Below are 22,790 nucleotides of genomic sequence, written 5' to 3' on the forward strand. Positions count from 1 at the left end.
TTCCCTTTAAACAATTCAGTGATCAAGATCAGAGAACATTACTATGAAGGTCAGATCATTTGCCTTATGTCACTGCCAACTCTAGGTTTCAAAAATACAACAAAAATATGGAGTTTGTGACTTTGGCTAATTGTATGGTCATTAAAAGGAGAATTCCAATTCACAGACATTGTGTATACCGTACAACAATCCCCCTTTTGCATTTTCTCATTCAGCAGACTTGCAATTGACTCACCTTGAGACAGACGACAGGTGTCTTTGACTTCCTGCCCGTTGACTGTGCAGATTGCCCCGAGCGATGGCTGCAGTTCTACTACCCCAAACTTGTTCTGGATTACACAGTGCTCCTGCTGAATGTTCTCACCCTGTAACACTGGCATAATCATGGCACAATGAACCAATGTTACAGTCTGGAAAAAAATCTCATCTACTATTAAATGAATGCATTCTATATTATCTGTACTCGTTTGTGACTAACGATTAGAAGGATAGTGAAAAGAAGAGTCCAAAGCACTTCAATCTCAGCAAACTCTATTTTTGATGTAAATGTTTTCAGGCTCAGATACAACAAGAACACGTCTCAATGTTCCCACATGCATCTTTTCTTGTTATACAACCCAGGAAACCTCAAATCTCTGAGGGGTAATAAGCCACCAAAATAAGACTCCTTTTACCTAACAGAATCTATTGGATGTTCTTGGATAAATAGGTCAGGGCAGCATAAAGGTAACAGAGAAAGACCTCAAACTATAGAGCTATGGATGTGGCCACAGCATTAACCTCTGAGTGACCGGGCCAAATCTTTTAAAATCTAACCAGCGTCCCTTTATGTGGTAATAACTCTTGAACGCTTCAACAAATCCCAATGATTTTGAGATATTTTTTTTTCGTGGCACATTATAATTTATGATATAGGTAAATTTAGGTTGAAATGTTATACGTTTATAAAAAAAAATCAGAAATGTGACAAAAATGTAAAAATAATTAGCAAATTTTCAAAATTTGAATGATTATCCCTTTAATTCAGACAGTTATAACACAAAAACATTTAATAAATAACATTTCCCTCATGTCGGCTTTACATCAGCACCATTTGTAAAATGTTATTTTATTTTGTTAGCATTTTAGGAGGTTTAAAATTGTAAAACTAATTTTTCATTTTTTTCATGGAAATTTACAAAATTTAGTTTCAATAATTTTTATTTTCAATAACATAGCGAAATTTACAAAATTTAAATTTTGGAAGGACCTATTCAGGTTTGAAGTGACTTTGGGGGTCCTATATATTGGAAAACCTTCAAAAGTTATACCATTTTTAAAACAGCATGCCCTCAAATGTTGAAAATCTCTATCAGGTAGTTTAATAACCCTTCAGGTGCTTTTCAGGAATGAATGCAAAGTGACATGACAGGAATTTAAAAGTGTATTTTTACCACCTAAGTGACGCTAACTTCAGAACAGGCCGCTACAGCTGGCAGACTAAGGCCGTTATTTGGCCATGATTTGCCATGGTAAACATCAGGACCACACAACTCTATAAGTTGTGCTCTAACTAGTCAAAAGGAACATGCGCTGCTGATCAGAGAGAAACCCTTTACCACACGCGGCAAACCTTTAAATCGTGCAGAATACAGGAGCAACAAGCAACCACTGCATATTCTTGGTGTTCAAAGATCTTTGTTAATTAAATACCATAGGTATTTTCCACTGAGAAAATTTCTGTAGGAAGGCATCCATAGATTTTAAGCAGGCTTACACAAGCAATAAAAGGAATTTATCAGCAGGTTTCCGCTATATAATCTAAAAACAGCATAATGTAGGGGCTGAGATGCGAACTCGGCTTCAGGAAAATGGCCGCCGCCATCTCCATCTGTGCACGCGCGGCATCCCGCGGCCATTTTCCTGAAGCCCTGGGCAGCAGAGCACTCCATCTGCGCACGCGCGGCCTCAGGAAGATGGCCGCCCCCACCGATAACCAGGGGAATAGCGCAGATCGCGCTCTTTTTCTTCACCTGCGCAGTGGATTCGGCAGTTGGGCATGTGCAAACCACTACGCCACCAACGGAAAGATAAGCAAGATCTGGGGGAAGAAACAGCGATTTCACCACACCCATTTGACCAGACCACCTTGATTGACAGGGGAAAACGGCGACTTTGGTAAGGTATTTTGGCAGCATAGGTGGGGAATCAGGGTACACAAAATACACTATTGTAAGGCACAGCTCAGGCCCTATTTAACGGTATTTTTATCTCATACTGAAAAAACGGGGTGACAGGTTCCCTTTAAGCTTAGTGACCAAAGGCAAAATTGCAAGGTTTTAGGATTTTTTAAAATTTTATTTTAATTATAGCAATAGCTAAAATTTAAAAAAAAAGAAGGTTTAACAAAAGCGTAAGGCGACTTTTTTTGGTACATTTTTGACTGATTTGAGTGAAATCAATTTTTGAAAAATGCACAGAGAATTGACATGCTGTAGATAATTTTCTGCACCAAATCTGCAAGTCACAAATGAGCAACGTGTCCATGACACTTTAAGTTTCTCATTCGCTTTGCTGGCATCAGGATTACGTCAGGTTTTCGAATGGCAAAAATGTACCAAATCTGCAGCATGTGCACAAGCCCTTACAGATAGAAATATATCTATTGTTGGACACGGGCAACAATTCTGACAAAATAATTATATAACAGACTTTTCTCTTTTACTCCCTGCTTGTCTTCTGTTTACTTTGTAGTCTGGGGTGAACATATAATTGGTGCAACCTGCAAGGCTACACACGGGCCAAGAGGTAAGGGGTCCACATCTACCTCCAAAGCAGGTGGAATTGTGCATTATGATGAGCTATATACTGTTATAGCGTATATGGGGCCCATATACTGTTGTTGTACAGGGGCCCTGTTCTTTCTTTGTCTGACAGCGCTTGTAGTCATCACAGCACTCAATCACTGGCCTCAGCAGTCGTGTGCTCTCATGTGGGGTACACAAAATGAGATATCTGCAGTCAATGTAAATGGAAGACTAGCAGGGTTTAAAAAGTTAGGTATGTATTTCATTATTTTAGGTGTATTATGTTGGATTAACCCTTTAACACTAGAACTACCGATGGAGTGATTTTGACTCCATGTGATTTTTATTTCTCTTCTGTGACTACATTTTTCTAAATTCCAGCTCGAGCCTCTGTGACTTTTACTCATTTAGGATGCGAAAAAAGATTTTGTGACAATAAATTTTGGAAAAAAAAGAAAGAAAAAAAAGAGTACATTTTTTCAAAATTTACCTTTACTTACCATAAGGAGTCATTATGACTCCCTACTATATTATGCAAGTCTTTGTTGCTGAATGTTATTATTTCTTTTAGTTTTCATTTACTTGTATGTTTAGAATAAATGTTGGCTTTGACTTAGAATAATTAGCATTTTTGCAACTATGCTTGAGGCCAGTCTCACACGTCCAGATAATTCCGGTACCGGAAAAATCGGTACCGGAGTTATCCGTGTCCGTGTGCTCACGTGGCACATCAGTGTGGCACACGTGCGGCAGCCGACTGAGGACCACACAGACCGTGCAGGAGACAGCGCTAGAGTTAAGCGCTGTCCCCTGCTTTGGGTGCTGAAGCTGGCATTCATTCCTTCTCCCCAGCAGCGTTCGCTGGGGAGAAGGAATGACAAATCAAGGTTTTTGGTTTTTTTGTGCGTTTAAAATAAAGTTCCTGGTTACCTCCCGCCTCCCACCCCCTGTGCGCCCGCCCGCTTGTATTAAAATACTCACCCAGCTCCCGCGATGCTTCCTCTCAGCGCTGGCAGCTTGTCCTGTGTGAGCGGTCACGTGGTGCCGCTCATTACAGGGATGAATATGCAGCTCCACCCCTATGGGACTAGGACCAAACTCTGACCCCAAAAAAACCCACAATGATAAAGCTCGGTTAGGTTTCTCGTACGTGAAGAAAATGAAGAAGTGTGAATGAGGCCTTAATATTACAGCATAAAATACCATCACATATGTATACAACGGGTCAGGCAGAGGCTGCACAGATTTTTTGCAATGCTAATAAGCTGCAGTTATTAGCGACACTCAGATCTGTACTATTGTGTCGTTTGTAATCTTGTTTGTTGCAGGTGACACCAGATGTCTTTGTTAGATTTACATAAATTAGGAGCAGACACGGTCTGGCCCAAAAGTAAAATTCTGTAAAAATCACCCCAACAACCCCAAGGATAATCTACAATTTATAATACTTGTCTTTTATATGGCAAAGGCACTTTAGGCACCTCCTGGCTACAGGACCTGGAAGCGATTGTTACCCCTGAATCCCCTATAGTTAATATCCTAAATACAAGAGGCTCAGTATACAACCATACCAACAAACAAAAAAAACAATTGTATAAGATATCGGCTTTAAAATCATTTAGTAAATATATAGTAGCTTCATGCTTTGCATAGAATTCATAAAATCCTTAAATAATTGGGTGTATGTTTGTTTCCCTTTCAGCATAATACAGGCTAAAACAAAGCAATGACACTGGATAAATTGTAACCAGAAACAATGACATTATGTTCTTGCAATCTAAAAAAAAAAAAAGAATGTGGTTTTCTTCCCTCTTACCTATATCGTGATCACCGCTCCCAATCTTTGTTGTCCCTTCCTAGGTGATCGGTAAAAAACAAACAAACAAAAAAATCAAAGTCGTCAATGAAGAAGTAGTCAGGGGGGTCCACAGACAGATTAATACCTCAATAAGCAGCACACAGCTACAGGAGGAGGACAGCCTTTGTCCGAGCACACACAATGTGAAGCACAAGGCAATCCATTTTACCTTCTTGAGAGCAGGCAAACAGCAGAGGGTAATGAATGCTTAGCAGAAAACACAAGAAAAGCCTCATCGCAGCCAATGGAAGAGAAAATGCAGAGAGAGGGAGGAGAAGAGAGGGTTAGTATACATCAGCAGGTTTACAGAGGAGCTATTACCAAGGAAATTAGCAGAAATGAAATGAGACAATATGGGAAATACTCTACGAAAACATCTATGTTCCTGGACACAAACGTCTGTTCACATTACACATCAAGTTGGTCTTGATTATACAAATTATGTAATAAACAAGCAAGCCGCAGCCCTTTTCTACCACATCCTGCAGGATAAAGTAAGGTCTTGTTCACACATAGCGTTTCTTACTTCCCCTCCCCCTCTGTTTTTTTTTTGCTGTACGGACAAAAAGTAGAGCTTTACAATATCAGCAAAATGAATTAAATTTCTAAAATCTCATTCATGTGTTGCAGCTTTTTTACTTTGCATTTTATGAGCTACGTTTTTTTTTTTGTTATCGATTCTTTTAACCTTTCTTTCCAATGAAAAAACAAACAAATCACAAGTAAAAAGTTTCAAAAACGCACAAGATGTATACAATGAATTTCCTGACAATGGCCTGTATTTTCCATGCAGAAAAAAAACACTAACTGTGAACCCTAATACACCACGGGGTGGAATAATTTGACCGTCACCTTGTAGGAATTCTTGTCTGTGGGTCAATTTCTAAATTATTTTACCATAAACAAAATTGACCTTTTTTTTTTAATAATAAAATGTTTCATGTTGAACTGGACACACCATGTAATGGTGGCTGCAGAGTGGAATAAAAACGTTTTTTGTATTTTTATTCTGCCTCTCCTTTGCGAAGATATTGCCAATCAAATATTTGGCACCTAATGACTTTAGTTTAGTCCAAATGGGTATTATTAGACCGTTTTTTTCACGGGGGGCGGGATGTACTTCTGCCTCATATATGACACTGGCCAATCATAAGCAGGCAGTTATATAGAGGAGTAGAAGGAACTGTGATGATGTCATCAAGGTCACATGACCTGAGTCAGCAGTTCTTTCTAGCTGGAGTGTGCAGCCTACATAAGCACTGAAGATATATTACACAGCACAGAAATATAGAGCTATTAACGCCAGGTAATATATTCCAAACTAAACTAAGGCTACAAATTAAGTATTGCACTGCATTTTTTTATAATCGTAGCAAAAAATTAATGTATTAAAGGGAATCTGTCAGCACGATTGTTCAGCGTAACCTACAGACACTGTCAGGTTAGCGCCGTTATACTGATGTCAATGATACCTGGGTGATGAAATCCATCTTGTGGTTGTTGTTTAATCTTCATTTTCAGTTTTGAGTTAATGATATGCTCTTGCTGCGGGCGGCCTGTGGGGGGTCTACATGTAGTGCTTTGATTAGGTATTCATCAGTATGGCATCTGACAGGTCGCTGATCCCTCACTGTCCTGCCCCCTATTTTACATAATGAACATTACATTTAATCTTGGGGAGGGGGGGGGCTTTCTGCAGGCAGGCGGTAGCGCCTGTGCTGCAGCATGATCGCACCTATAATGTGTATGTAATTCTTCTCTTTGATGGTTCCATATATTCTTTAAAAAAAAAAAAATCAGTTTGAAAATGGCGATGGTCAAGTCTGTGCAGCAGCAGCAATTGGCAATGTGATAGACGATAGATGCTACTGCGCAGGCACCGGTGGCGCCATCTTGGCGGAGGCAAATTGGTTTTTTTTCTTGGATCGCCGATAGCTGCTAATGCACCGGTGCCATTTTCAAAATTTTATTTTATTTTTTAAACATTTTATTTTTTTATGAATTGATGGATACCATCAAAGAAAATAATTACATGCACATTATAAATGCAATCATGCTGTAGTGCAGGTGCCATCACCTGCCTGCAGAAGGGGACATTGTTTTCAAAAGATATAACAGCTCTGGCAAAAATTAAGAGACCACTGCACAGTTTTATAAAAATCAGCTTCTCTACATGTCTGACAGCCATTCCATTCCAGTGTCAGTTGAATCCCAACCAGAGGACACCTCATTCTACTTAATGTGCTTCTGATTATGTGATCACCTGAACCAAATCTTATTTAATGAAGGAAAGTATAAAACACACTGCTGTGGTGTTCACAATCCTCTTGCAATAGGACAAGCTGGTGATATCCCAAAAGTAATAGAAATTAAAAAATAACTTTTAACCATGCAAAGGAGTTGAAAAGAAAAGGAGGAAAAGTGAGGAAAAGGGCTCAATTCTGGCTTTACTAGCAGAGGGACACAGTGAGCATCATGTTGCCTCCATCCTTAAAATTTCTAAGATGGCAGTCCATTACAACGAGGTCAAGCAGCAGACATTGGGGACAACGAAGCTAAAGACCAGCAGAGGGCAAAAATGACTCTCTACTGACCAGGATGACCGTCATCTTATTCGAATGTCACTCAACAACCGCAGGATGACATCAAGTGACGTACAAAAGGAATGACAAATGGCAGCTGGGTGAAGTGCACGCAGTAACAGTTCGTAACAGGCTCCTAGAGGCAGGACTCAAGTCATGTAAAGCTAGAAAAAAGCCTTTCATCAATGAGAAGCAAAGGAGAGCCAGGCTGAAGTTTGCCAAAAACCATAAGGATTGGACTATACAGGACTAGGACTGGAGTAAGGTAATCTTCTCTGATTAGTCTAACTTCAGCTTTGTCCAACACCTGGTCATCTAATGGTCTTGCACCCACTGTGAAATTTGGTGGAGGATCGGTGATGATCTGGGGATGCTTCAGCAAGGCTGAAATTGGGCAGGTTAATCTTTGCGAAGGACATATGAATCAAGCCGCATACAAGGTTATCCTGGAAAAACAGTCGATTCCTTCTGCTCAGGTAATGTTCCCCAACTCTGAGGACTGGTTTTTCCAGCAGGACAATGTGCCACACACCTAGGTCAACCAAGGTGTTGATGAAGGACCACCACATCAAATCCCTGTCATGGCCAGCCCAATCTCCAGACCTGAATCCCATTGAAAACCTCTGGAATGTAATCAAGAGGAAGATGGATAGTCACAAGCCATCAAACAAAGAAGAACTGCTTAAATTTTTGTACCAGGAGTAGCATAAGGTCACCCAAAAGTAATGTGAAAAACTGGTGGAAAGCATGCAAAGACACACGAAAGCTGTGATTAAAAATCATGGTTATTCCACAAAATATTGATTTCTGAACTCTTCCTGAGTTAAAACATTAGGATTGTTGTTTCTAAATTATTATGAACTTCTTTTTTTTTTCTGCATTATTTGAGGTCTGCAAGCAATGCATTTTTTTATTATTTTGACTATTTCTCATTTTCAGAAAATAAATGCAAAATGTATTGCCTGGAACTTCGGAGACATGTTGTCAGTAGTTTATAGAATAAAAGAACAATTTACATTTTATTCAAAAATATACCTATAAAGAGAAAAATCAGATAAACTGAAAATTTTGCAATAGTCAGAGCTGTATATCGCCTGCACCGAAAGATATTACTGCGCAGGCAGCGCAGTCTTAGTGGAGACCATTTATTTTTTCTCTAGCAAGATGGGGCCGACGGCACCTGCACAGTAGTAGCTATCAAATCACAGATAGCTGCTACTGCGCAGTCTCGGCCAGCACCATTTTCAAACTGATTTTTTTTATGAATATATGGACACCATCAAAGAAAAGAATTACATATACATTATAGATGTTATGCTGCAGCACAGGCACAACTGCCTGCCAGCAGAAGGTTTTTTTTCCCCAAGATATATATATAATATTCATTATGTAAAATAGGAGGCAGGTCAGTGAGGGATCAGTGACCTGTAAGAAGCCATCAGTATGAATACCTAATCAGAGTACCTCATAAAGACCCCCCCCCACAGGCCGCCCCGGAACACGAGCATATCATTAACTGAAAATAAAGATTAAACAACCACCACAAGACTGATTTCATCAACCAAGGTATCATTATAATCAATGTAATGGCGTCAACCTGATACTGTCTGTAGGTTACTCAGCACAATCCTGCTGACAGGTTCCCTTTAACTCTGGCTCTTTTCCCTGCTCAGCACCTGTGTGACTTCAAGTAAAGAAGCTGTCAGGCAAGCAACAGAAAACAACAGTGGACAGGGTATAGAGCTGGAGTGACCAAGGGCTTGAGAAGTACTCCCAAGCTAGAAAGCACTTGAGCCTCATTTGCATATTGATTCAAACCCTGGAGAACAGACTGACCATGTAAAAGGTATTGATGGATTTGTCTATGAAGGAGCTACATGTGGATATATATAGTTTTGGGAACAAAATCCTGCTGATGGATTCCCTTTAAATTCATCCTGTTGGAGGAATTTTACTAATGAAGCTAGAAATATGACTGTAAAGGTTCCCTTAACAATAAAACATGATACCTGTCTTGGAGTAATTCGATGAACCAGCACTGAGAAATTGAGCCTTGAAGACACATGCAAATTAGCCTGTAAGTGCAATGGGGGCGTGAATCGACAATCTCTTCATGTGCATGTGGCGTCAATACTCAATATTTATCTTTCTTATTTGTTTTTTGCAGAAATCTTCAAACTTGCATGAATTGCATTCTAATTTGTACAAATTTTTTATATATTACTGTAAAGTGTCCAAAAGGACGATGCATATGGAAATTTATTAAAGTACAAAAGACATATACACCACAACACACACACCATAAGATAATAAATGACCACTCCAGTGCTGAGAATATCATCGTCCATCGCAATGAGGTGAGATAAACCAGAGTCTATTGTCACCCGGGATTTTCCCTCGTTAATATCCACATTGTACTGCTCCATAAGCGCAGCTTTATCCGTCCACTTATCCGTCCAGTCTTTGGTGAGCTGCTCAATCTGTAATCACAAGAAAAAATGTGAATACAAATTAATGTATGGCAGAGCCATACACCTTAGAAAATAGTCAGCCAACTGCGCTCTCTTAACTCACCATTGCACATAGGCTGAGCACAGGGAGACAGAGGAGACCGCTTTGGGTGTAGAAACAAAAGGATTCGGCAGTTCAAAAAACCTGATACTTATTGGATATTGTAGGGGGAGGGGAGGATCTGAAACCCCCCAACATCATAGACAGTAGTCTGATCCCGCCAATATTAAAGGGGGAGGGGTCACATAACTTTCATTTAACAGAGTTGTCTATTAGAGATGACCGAAGGTGCTGGGATAAGGTGTTATCCGAGCATGCTCAGGTGCTAACCGAGTGACTTCAGAGTGCCTGAATAATATATTTGAGTACCTGTGGCTGCATGTCTCATCGCTGTTCGACAGCTACAAGACATGCAGGGATTATCTTACAAACAGACAATCCTTGCCTGTGTTGCAGCTGTAAAACAACCATGACATATGCAGCCGCAGGAACTCAAACATATTTTTCGGGCACACTGAAGACACTCAGCACACGTGCATGCTCGGATAACACCTTATCAGAGCATGGTCGTTCATCACTATTATCTACAGTACAGACCAAAAGTTTTGACACCTTCTCATTTAAAGATTTTTCTGTATTTTCATTACTATGAAAATTGTACATTCACACTGAAGGCATCAAAACTATGAATTAACACGTGTAATAATATACTTATCAAAAAAGTGTGAAACAACTGAAAATAGGGATTTTTGTGTACTCACCGTAAAATCCTTTTCTCCGAGCCACTCATTGGGGGACACAGGACCGTGGGTGTGTGCTGCTGCCACTAGGAGGCTGATACTAAGTAAATACAAAAAGGGTTAACTCCTCCTCTGCAGTATACACCGCCCACTGGGTCCTGATAGAACCAGTTTAGTGACCAAGCAGTAGGAGATTAACAAAAATGTAACCGTAGGTACAACATGTCAAAACTATAATGCTCAACATAGGCAACAAGCCAAAGAGGGGTGGGTGCTGTGTCCCCCAATGAGTGGCTTAGAGAAAAGGATTTTACGGTGAGTACACAAAAATCCCTATTTCTCCGTCGCCACATTGGGGGACACAGGACCGTGGGACGTCCCAAAGCAGTCCCTTGGTGGGAAATAACATAACAGTGTAAACTCATGGCACCTGCTGTCTAAAGGTGCGCTACCGCTGCCTGCAGAATACGCCTACCCAGGCTTGCATTTGCAGATGCCTGAGTATGGACATTATAATGCTTTGAGAAAGTGTGCAAGCTAGACCAGGTAGCAGCTTTGCAAACTTGCTTTGCAGACGCTTTATTCCGAATGGCCCAGGAAGCACCCACCGACCGAGTGGACGACCTCTACTTCTGCACCATTCAAAGAAAATCTTCCAGGTCCGATGATAGAAGTGCAATGACACTGGCTTTCGGGCATTGATCAAGGTGGAAACTACTTCACGGGAAAAACCTGCTTGAGTCAGAACTCAGGATTCAACGGCCAAGCCGTCAAACACAGGGCCCCTGAGTTCTGGTGATAGATCAGACCCTGAGAAAGCAGATCCGGACGATGTGGTAGTCGCCAAGTGACATCTGCGATGAGTTGTACCAGCTCTGCGTACCATGCCCGGCGAGGCCAATCCGGAGCGATGAGAATCACCGGCACGCCCTCCGCCCTGATCTTCCTGATGACTCTCGGAAGCAAGGGCAGGGGAGGAAACAGATAAGGAAGGCGAAACTGACTCCAAGGAAGGACCAGCGAGTCCACCCCGATTGCTCTCGGGTCCCGAGACCAGGCTACAAACTGAGGTGCCTTGGCATTGAACCAGGAAGCCATCAAGTCTACGTCCGGAGTACCCCAGCGAAGGCAGATCTGTTGGAAAATGTCCTGATGGAGAGATCACTCTCCTGAGGCAAGACCTTGACGGCTGAGGAAGTCCGCGGGCCAATTTTTCACTCCTGGAATGTGAACAGATATGACCGAGTGGTTGTATTCGGCCCAGCGAAGGATGTGCTCTGCTGCAGGTGTCCCCCTGATGATTTATATAAGCCACAGCCGTGGCATTGTCTGACTGGAAACGGATGGGGCGGCCAGCTAGGAGATGATGGAACCGCCTCAGTGAAAGCCAAATCGCACAGATCTCCAGGATATTGATTGGAAGGGGAGAATTGTGATGAGTCCAGGTTCCCTGTGAAATGAGATGACAAAAACCGCTCCCCAGCCGAGGAGGCTGGCATTGGTAGTGACTACCAGCCAATGGACTGGGAGAAAGGACCTCCCTTGGAGAAGAGAGTTTCGGAGCGTCCACCATTGGAGTTCCTGCTTGACCCGAGGGGTCAGAGGACACGGTTGGTTGAGGGAAAAAGGACTCCCGTCCCATGCGTCCAGCAGTACTGTTGAGGGAGGATCTAAATTGATCCTTCACGGTTGACTCAGTGATTTCCAAATTAATCTACAGGGCTTTGCCGGCAACTGAAAATGACCAGACGGAGACATGTGTCTCTGTTTGTGGGGGATCAAGCAGATCTCTGGCCCCCGTTTTATTGTGTATCACTTTTCATAATCATAGAAATTATACTTCAACCAATCAGCATAAGAACACGCTCACAGTTCTTAACCTATAAGAATGCAGGTAAAACTTAACCCATGAGAATACAAGAAAAACCAGAAACTACATATATGGTCGTGTCTTCTTGGCATAGAAAAAGCATACCAAAAGGTGCCTCAGAGTCTTGTATAGCGATACACCCCCCGAGTCCATTATCTGGTCCAAGAGAACACTCTGGCCTTGTAGCAGAACATAAACAATAGCCTAGTTGAATAACAGACTTGTGAACAACAAGATAAAGTTACTTCATAGCAGCTATAACCTTTTACCTAATTAAATAACAGAATTTATCTTTAAGCAACAAGAAAATGGAGTCAAAAGCACAAAATGGAGAATCTTTCTTAATTTGTTCCTTCACAGTGCGTGCTGAAGGGGACGAAGATGCAGTTGCGCAAAAGGAATTGCCTCCATTGTGGCCACCATCTTCCCGAGAATCCTCATGCCGAAACGGATGGAACAGGGGGACGGTTGACGGAGCTTCCAGACCCCCTGTTGAAGAGCTAGGACCTTGTTCCGAGGGAGAAGCACCAACCCTCGGAAAGTGTCCAAAGTCATGCCCAGGAAGGAGATTTGCTGAGCTAGCACAGGAGACGACTTTTTTAAGTTGATCAACCAGCCCAGCCGAGAAAGAGTATCCAAGAAAATGCGGACGCACTCCTCGCAGGCTTAGAAGGATGGACCTTTGACCAGTAGGTCATCTAGATAGGGGAGCACGACTAGACCCCGAGCGTGTAGAATGGCCATGACGCCACGATGACCTTTGTGAAAACTCTGGGGGCGGTGGCGAGGCCGAAAGGTAAGGCCGTGAACTGAAAAGGTTCTCCGCGGACAGCGAAGCGAAGGAACCATTGGTGAGGCGGGAAAATTGGGATGTGAAGATACGCATTCCGAATGTTGATGGAGGCAAAGAACTCACCCTGCTCCATCGAGGCGATGACGGAACGGAGGGACTCCATCCTGAAATGTCGGACCTTGACAAATCTGTTTAAGAGCTTTAGGTCCAAGGATGGGACTAACTGTTCCATCCTTTTTGGGGACCATGAACAGATTTGAGTAAAAACCGCGGAACCTTTCACCCTCTGGGAAAGGGACAATGACCCCGTCTTGACGGAGTGACTTTGTGGCAAGGGAAAAGGCCACAGCGCGCGTTCCGCGCTTCAGGAGGCCGGGAAGCAAGAAACCGGGGGGGGGATGTGCTGGGGTTGGAGGAAAATTCGATCTTGTATCCGAAGGACACCAGATCCCTGACCCACTCGTCATGAACGACTGCAAGCCAGCTATGAGGAAACAAAAGAAGGCGTCCGCCTACTCTGCTGGTGTCGTCCGGACAAGATTGAGAGTCATTTAGTAGAAGATCTTTGGGGCCTGGATACCCTGGACCTAGACTGCATGGTGCGGCCCCTCCAGGAATGGTTGGGCCTGTACGAGGCCTGTGGGCTTTTATCTCTGATGGGGCGACACCCCGAATGAGGGGAACTGGCCGAGGAGGTACATGCGTAATTGCCAAGAAAGGACCGAAAACGAGCCTGCGGCTGTCGGCAGATCGGTTGTCTGAATCTCTACTGGAGAAGGGAAGTACTTTTCCCTCCTGTAGCGTCCAAAATCAGTTGGTCCAGCTTTTCACCAAATAAGCGGCCACTGAGATAAGGAAGGGACGTTAGGGACTCTTTAGATGCAGAGTCCGCTCGCCAGTTTCTCAGACATAGTGCTCTTCTAATCGCCACAGCGTTTGAAGCTGTAAGTGCAGAGCAATTAGCCGCGTCCAGGGAAGCGTTTACTAAGTAATCGCCAGCCAAGGAAATTTGATTAGCTAGCTCCGCTATGTCAGAGGGGAGATCACTGTTCTGTAAGGCCTTATGCAGAGAGTTTGCCCAAAAAGTCACGGCTTTGGCTACCCAGGTAGCAGCAAAAGAGGGAAAGAGTGCCGAGCCTGATGCTTCAAAAACTGAACGGGCGAGGCTGTCAACTAGGCGATCCATGGGATCTTTGATGGAAGATCCGTCCGGCAAGGATAGAAGAGTTTTGGAGGACAAACGTAAAATAGGAGGATCCACAGGAGAGGATTCTGTCCATTGTTTGCGGAGGTCAGGAGAGAAAGGATATTTGGACTCCAGAGATCTCTGACCTGCAAAGCGTTTGTCCGGACGCTCCCTATGTCGCTGAACTATGTCCTGGAACTCCGGGTGATTGGCAAACACCCTATGAGGACGCTTGGTCCTTTTGAAGGACACCGAATTATCCGTATGGGAGGTCGCAGGCTCCTCATCAACCTGAAGTGGCTGGTTGACGGCCTCAATGTGACTATCTATAGCACTCTGATAACCTGGCTACTCTAGATCAAGGGGCCCATCAGACTCAGGTTCAGAGTCCTGGTCGCTACAGGTGCCTGGAGAGCGAGAGCGGGAAGCAGAGCTAACGAACGCCGAGGCACCAGAAGGCCTGGGGGAAGAGCTCGAACACGCTTCATAGATGCCCGCTTGTGTCTAGAATGAGAGCAGCCCCTGCAGGCCGAAGATTCCCCTGCTGTAGGGAAATTTTCTTGGGCAGGCAGATTAGTGGTCCTGCTCCTGGATGGATCCTGGAGGGACTCGATCACTTTAGTCAAGGAAGCCATAGATTGCGAGAGTGAGAAAGCCCACTCAGGGGGGACTGGTCACCGTGGGTTCGGTCGCGGTGGGGGGCCCCTGAGCGCATTTAGGGTCACAAGCATGACAGAACGGAGCAGTATGCCCGCTTGGTGGCGCAGCCTGACAGGAGAAGCAAGAAGTGAAAAACACTGTTTTAGAAGACTTTTTGGAGGTATTAGGTAGAGACATGTTGAACCTTGTTAACCTCCAAAAGGAGCTGCAGGGATGCTGCGGCAGAAAAAAAATCAGCGGAGCACTTTGTGTGTGGCTGAAAATTAGCACAGCACTTTACGTGCAGCTGTCTAAGTAGGCTATAGAAGGGAGGACCTGCAGCAGTGTTTGGCAGAGCACTTACCCAGATCCTGTGCCCGTGTGCCCCAGCGGAGTGTCTGTTCCTGCGCCCTTTACCGGCATTAGGGGGACAGAAGATGGCCGCCGAGATTACAAGGGAGCTTCTCGCAGTGTCCGAGAAGCGCCAGGCAGGTGGGCGTGACGCCGCTGTGGGCGGCGTTTTCCCGGCCTGCGGCCTAGTCTAAGGCCGAAGCCGGGGACTAAATTAGAAGAGTCCAGCCATCTGTGAGCTCGGGAACCCCCACCTCCCGCCAAAAACTCACCGCTGGAGCTGGAGGATGGATAGTTTTGATGCCTTCAGTGTGAATATACAATTTTCATTGTCATGAAAATACAGAAAAATCTTTGAATGAGAAGGTGTGTTCAAACGTTTGGTCTGTACTGTATCTCTGAAGACAATTTTTTTTTCACTGTAATGTATGTATTTGGGACTATACAATTTTCTCAATTGGGTTTTTATAAAACAAAAAGATGCACCGTCTGACTTTTATAAACTCTGTTTCTCTGCAAGTTCAAATGTGGTCTGTGGTCTGATTTATGACAATCAGCTGAAAAGGAGCTCAGAAAAGGACAGCTAAAAGTTAGTACCTCTCCCATTGGATTGTCAGAATGAGCTCACTGAAACATTCTCAGTTTACCAATTTTGTACCCAATCAAAATGAGTGCAACACAGAGGCTATAGAAGGCAAACGTTGGAAAATGGTTAATGAAACAGAGTAGTAAAAATTATTTTTAGCAACATATACACTACTGTTCAAAAGTTTAGGGTCACTTAGAAATATCCTTATTTTTGAAAGAAATGCACAGTTTTTTCCAATGAAGCTAACATTAAATGATTAAGAAATACACTCTATACATTGTTAATGTGGTAAATGACTATTCTAGCTGCCAACGTCTGGTTTGTAATGCAATATCTTCATAGGTATATAGAGGCCCATTTCCAACAACCATCACTCCAGCGTTCTAATGGTACTTTGTGTTTGCTAACTGTGTGAGAAGGCTAATGGATGGTTAGAATACCCTTGAAAACCCTTGTGCAAGTATGTTAGCACAGCTGAAAACAGTTTGGCTGATTAGAGAACCTATAAACCTGATCGATAACGCCCTAGGAAGAAGCTATATGCGAAACAAGCGTCAGGGACCAGTACTGCCTGGATAAGGTCATATACCCTCTACCCATCTATATATTATTGCTATTTTCACTTACTGCTATATGTTTGGTGATCACTATTGCTGCCTCACTGGAGGCATTAGTCTATTATGTCTATGTTTATGTGATTTCTAAATGGGCTCTATGCCTCGATGTATGGGGCTCTAATGTAACCTTACTATTGATTTATTATATATACCCACCAAGCCATATTTAGGAAAGGTACACTAGTAATAGGAGGATTTCTTCCTATATACTTTGAATACAATAAACTGGTTACCTATTTTGGGGATTTGCCCCCTTATATTTAGATTTGTTTTCTATCTTGTCTTTGGAGGAGCTATATATGCATCTATACTTGAGATTTGAGCAGTGGGCCTTTTGATATTTCTGACGGCTGTAGATAGCCCACATTAGCTGATTATATGTAAGGCATATGGTATTACCAGGTAGCAATTATTGGACATGTACTCCTTTTTACATATCCTGTATATCCTGCTAGTCCCGCTACCCACCACCTTGTTTTCAATTTCCCGTTATATAAGAACATTACTCCATCTGTTGGTCATACTGGGCAACACAGCAGAGAGACCAACATTTTCAGCTATGCAATTTAGCCTTTACTTCAAGGGCTCTCGTATGATAGGATACTGATGACTGATCCTTAGCAATGACCTTCAAATCAGATTAGTGGGAGTCCGACACCCAGCATCCCAAAAATCAACTGTTATTTCACATTTTATCCCACTAGCACTCTGTAAATGCTCTTTTACAGGCAGTACAGTGATTGGAGGTCGGCTACATATCTGGTGGATGTGCGCTGTAGTTTCCGCATTTTCATTACAAGTTGCAGTATTCCTTGCAAGTGTTTCCCATTTCTATATATCTTCCAGGTAATAAGTCACCTGGGTAACAAATATATTGTCCCGTGGTGGTGGCACGTACACATAAATCATTAAAAGTAGAACCGTTTATAGCTTTACCTTTAGTTCATTTTGTAGCACCAGTTCTGTTAAGTTTCCATCTCGTTCCTCACTGAAAGCAGGGCTAATAGTTCTCTGCATCGGACAAAAAAAGTTTGATAATATATCTTACAAATATGTATAAATAGCAGCAGTGACGCAAAAGAATAAGTATTAAAGGGAATCTGTCACACACTGTGATGTATATGATCTATTAATATGGGCATACATGTAATAGAAATGTTACACTAGTCCTACCTGTATGCCTCGTATTAATTGTCTTGTTGTGTAGAAATGTTAAATTCTTTCTTTATGTTAATAGTCATGGTGCACACGGTTCCTAGTGACGACTGAGCAGAGAGGAAGTGGGGAGAGCATATTATTAGCGCACACACCGGAGGTCACAGTGACTCGCCTGCACAAAAGATCCCTGTATACAGTGCCCACAGTAGGGAACATGAGGTATGTATTTCTGAGGGTGTGCAGTGGGCAGGCGTGGGATTCCGGGGCTGTAAATGACGCTGATGGGAGGAGGTAGTATTAGGCTATGTGCACACGTTGCGGATTCGGCTGCGGATCCGCAGCGGATTGGCTGCTGCGGATTCGCAGCAGTTTTCCATGCATTGTACCATGTAAACCTATGGAAAACCAAATCCACAGTGCACATGCTGTGGAAAATACTGTGCAGAAACACTGCGTTGTATTTTCTGCAGCATGTCAATTCTTTGTGCGGATTCCGCAGCAGTTTACACCTTCTCCTCAATAGGAATCCGCAGGTGTAAAATCACAGGTGGAATCTGCACAAAAACTGCAGGAAATCTGCGGTAAATCCGCAGGTAAAACGCAGTGCGTTTTACCTGCAGATTTTGGAAAAACGGTTTGGAAAAATCTGCACACGAATCCGCAACGTGTGGACATAGCCTTACAATGAGGAGAGAAGGCAGGAATTTTTTCCAGGCATCACACGCCCCGGAGCCTGGAAGAAATCATTAACAAAGAAAGAATATAAGATTTCTCCACAACAAAACCATTTATATGAGGCATACAGGTAGGACTAATGTAACATTTTTATTAGCTGTATGCCCATATTAATAGGTTAAATACGTCCCTGGGGGTGACAGATTCCTGTCAATGACAAGCACACAACCCAGTCATATTATATAATATATAGATCACAGATAATAAACATATAGAGACATATACAATATCTATAGACACCCCTTCCCCCCATCCCTCAAACATATACACAAACACCGAGGGGAACAATTAGAAGAATTTACCATTTCAAAATTCCTTAGCATGGCCTTTAATCGGTTAATTTCTTCCCTGAGCTCTCTGATCAATTGTACATTAGCATCCTGAAAAAGACATTTTGAGAATGTTTTACAAATATTTTGTAATATGCTTTGTAAGAGCAACTATCAAGAAACATTTTAAGCATTCGGTGTCAAATGTATATACTGAAAGGTGGTTGTCTGATTTTTTTTTAACGGAAATGTATATATTTGGGGTTAAAAAACATTTTTGCTATTGGGTTTCATTACAAATGTTGCACTGTTTTGCTTTTGCAGGCTCTTTGTTTCCTGCCACCTTCCACTTACATGTGGTCTGTGGTCCTAAATCAGCTGACGGGGACTCAGAAAAAAAAGACAGATAGGAGTTGCTGTTTTTTTGTTTTTTCCAGAATAGCGTAGCATGGTGCATTATTGCATGCAGCAAAAAAAAAATGATATCATATATATGACAGAAAAATGATCCATCAAATGGATAATTATTAATGGTGAGGGATGTCATATCCATGATGCTTCCTTTCAATACAGAAATTGTTGACATAAGCATGAGACTAGGTAAAAACATGCGCAATTGTTGCTGACCTCATGGTGTCACACATTAGACTTTGCATAATGTTATGACCGTTTATATTCTAAACGCGTGTCCACAAAGATGACAATCGCAGTTATGATGTTCAACATTTTCATTCCAAGCTGGTGACACTAAAGTGTCTAAATTGAGGCAAAGCAGAATTGAGAACTACTGACCCTTTCCCATAAATTAGGCATAGACTATAGACGTGGTCAAAACTGTTGGTACCCCTCGTTTAATGACAGAAAAACCCACAATGGTCACAGAAATAACTTGAATCTGACAAATGTAATAATAAAAATCTATGAAAATGATCAAATGAAAGTCAGACATTGCTTTTTAATCATGCTTCCACAGAATTAAAAAAAAAATAAAACTCATGAAATAGGCTTGGACAGAAATGATGGTACCCTTAACTTAATATTTTGTTGCACAACCTTTTAAGGCAATCACTGCAATCAGGGCCATATTTGCCACTAGGCATTCGAGGGCACGTGCCTAGGGCGGCGACATTGCGGGGGGCGGCACCTGAGCAAGGGTTTTTTTTTTTGTTTTTTTTTGTTTTTTAAAGTCCCGGGTCACAAGCGACCGACCGCCCCGCCCCCCTCCTCCGAGTCCCACCCGCCCTCCTTGAAGACAATACTCACAACTCACACCGGGCGGGTAGGAGGGGGGGGTCGCGGAGAGCAGCTGCACCATCCAGGAAGTGTCCTCTCGCGCTGCAGCTCGGAGGAGGCATGGGGCTAGAGAAGGAGAAAGCCGACACTCGCATCTTCGTGGACGAGTTCAGCCGCTCCTCTGCCCCGACGCGGACGCCGGACCGGGGGTCATTATACAGTATCATGGAGAACTGTGTGTGGCCATTATACAGTATTGAGCATCATGTGTGGCCGTTGTACAGTATGGAGCATCATGTGTGGCCATTATACAGTATTGAGCATCATGTGGGATCATTATACAGTATGGAGCATCATGTGTGGCCATTATACAGTATGGGGCACTGTGGCCATATTTTTTCGTTTATAATTATTGTATACTAGACTGTGGCCCGATTCTAACGCATCGGGTATTCTAGAATATGCATGTCCCCGTAGTATATGGACAATGATGATTCCAGAATTCGCGGCAGACTGTGCCCGTCGCTGATTGGTCGAGGCAACCTTTATGACATCATCGTCGCCATGGCAACCATTATGACATCTACGTCGATACTGTGCCCATCGCTGATTGGTCGAGGCCTGGCGGCCTCGACCAATCAGACGCGGGATTTCCATTATGACATCGTCGCCATGCTGTGCCCGTCTCTGATTGGTTGAGGCCTGGCGGCCTCGACCAATCAGAGAGGCGGGATTTCCAGGACAGACAGACAGAAAGACAGACAGAAAGACAGACAGACAGACAGAAAGACAGACAGACGGAAAAACCCTTAGACAATTATATATATAGATAAAACATTGTGATCAGCAGTGCTAAATGGCTGTGGTTGGGACGTGGATATGGGTGTGACTAGTTGTGAAATGGGTGTGGTCAGAGGCGTGGCCTAAAATTTGCCGCGCGTAGCGCGCCGCACACTTTTTACCTCCTTCTATTCTTCAAAAGTTGGGAGGTATGGTACCACATTTGCCAGATCATGGCAAGTGCCGCAAATACCATAGGGAATGAATGAGGCCAACCGCAGTGTTGCCGTAAGTGATCCATTACGCGGCACATGCAGAAAAAATGATAATTACTTATGGGTAATTTGATTTTCCAGATCCATGACAGCACCGGTACATGAGAGATGGTCCGGCCCCCAAGAACAGGAAACCTGCATAGGAGATAAAAGATGGGGGCGGCACCTCTCTCCTCAGTTTGTTTACAGAGAATGTAAGGTAACCGCTGTTAGTTTTAGGCATATATACATTATTTTAAACTCTAAGACTATTTATCTATTGTTATGTTAAGTGGTTATTACCCCATCTTTTGTTTGTGTTTTTTTTTTTTTTTTTAAAGAGATTTTTTTTGTTTTATTAAGATTTTTTTTTTTTTTTTTTGTGAATCACACACCATCACCAAGATAGGGCGGGAACTAGAGCGGTGCTGTCATGGATCTGGAAAATCAAATTACCCGTAAGTAATCATTTTTTCCCTTCCCCATGACAGCACCGGTACATGAGAGGAAGAAATAGAAAGAACCTCTAGGGTGGGACAACGGCAGATAGTACTTTTCTACCAAAGGCAAGATCGGATAGCCCTAGATTTAATCTATAATGGCGGAAGAAAGTAGAGGGTGAAGACCATACTGCTGCATTACAGATTTGCTCTATCGATGCATTTGCCCTCTCTGCCCAAGATGTGGAAATAGCCCTAGTAGAGTGGGCCGTAACACCAGGTGGAGGGACCTGCCCCGAAGAGGAATAGGAAAGTGATATAGCCATACGGAGCCATCGTGCAATGGTTGATTTTGTGGCCTTTTTTCCCGTTTGCCCCCTGAAAGGAGACAAAAAGGGCTGAAGACTGTCGCCATGGTTTTGTCACTTCTATATATTGAAGTAGGCAACGTCTGACGTCCAAGCAATGGAAGGTTTCTTCTCCCTGGGATTTTGGATTGGCACAAAATGAAGGCAAGACTATCTCCTGGTCCCTGTGAAATTTCGAGTTGACCTTTGGTAAGAAGGCCGGATCAGATTTTATAATTACCCTCTCCTCTAGAAATGTAGTGTAAGGAGGGTCTATAGATATAGCCTGAAGCTCACTAATGAGTCTGGCTGAGGTAAGGGCAATGAGAAGGACCGTTTTTAAAGTTAGCGCTTTTTCCGATATGGAGGAAAGAGGCTCAAAAGGAGAGGAGGTCAAGGCATTTAAAACTAAATTTAAATCCCAGGGAGCGACCTTTGGACGAGGTTTAAATGGTCTGGCTGTAAAGGAGGCCCGAATGAACCTATACACCCAGGGGTGATCAGCCAACTTTTGGTCAAACAGGGCGCTAAGCGCCGAGACTTGCACTTTTAGGGTGCTGGTAGATAATCCTCTCTCCAGCCCCTTTTGGAGAAATTCTAAGATTTCTGATATAGGGACTTTCTGAACGGTATCTGTTATCCGTCGGCCTGAGAATTCTAAAAATTTTCCCCATACCCTTTGGTATTTATCAGCCGTGATCTTCTTTCTACTGGACAGTAGAGTAGTAACCAACGGATCCGAGAACCCCTTTGCTAGCAGAAGTCCCCTCTCAAGTTCCAAGCAGTAAGGTGTAGGCTGTGAACCTGAGGATGTGTCACTGGACCCTGGTGCAGAAGGTTTGGAACCTCTGGAAGTATCCATGGGTCCGAGATGGACATACGTCTGAGCCAAGTGAACCAAGCTCTCTTTGGCCAGAAGGGTGCGATTAAGATTATGCGTGATTTCTCTTCTCGGATCTTCTTCAGGACTGTGGGGATTAATGGGATTGGGGGAAACGCATAGGCTAGTTGGAATCTCCATTGGTGCAGTAACGCATCTACTCCTTCCGGGT

The 22,790-nt window shown here is 43.1% G+C and overlaps 1 protein-coding gene across 2 annotated transcripts in view; it reads right to left on the minus strand.

Annotated features, from left to right (window-relative positions):
- Positions 1 to 22,790, minus strand: part of STARD9 (StAR related lipid transfer domain containing 9) — a 305,447-nt gene that overhangs the window by 70,359 nt on the left and 212,298 nt on the right. The window contains exons 14-18 of one of the 2 annotated variants that reach the window (XM_077261513.1): positions 18,718 to 18,795; positions 17,459 to 17,533; positions 9,527 to 9,706; positions 4,603 to 4,642; positions 236 to 373 (exon numbers count right to left, since the gene is read on the minus strand). In XM_077261513.1, the coding sequence (XP_077117628.1) occupies positions 236 to 373; positions 4,603 to 4,642; positions 9,527 to 9,706; positions 17,459 to 17,533; positions 18,718 to 18,795 (511 nt within the window). Of the gene's footprint in view, positions 1 to 235; positions 374 to 4,602; positions 4,643 to 4,813; positions 5,312 to 9,526; positions 9,707 to 17,458; positions 17,534 to 18,717; positions 18,796 to 22,790 lie in introns of those variants that run through there. The other variant, XM_077261521.1, reaches the window with a different exon arrangement.

The sequence above is a fragment of the Ranitomeya variabilis genome, chromosome 1 (genome assembly GCF_051348905.1).
Source record: "Ranitomeya variabilis isolate aRanVar5 chromosome 1, aRanVar5.hap1, whole genome shotgun sequence".
Classification (NCBI taxonomy): Eukaryota; Metazoa; Chordata; class Amphibia; order Anura; family Dendrobatidae; genus Ranitomeya; species Ranitomeya variabilis.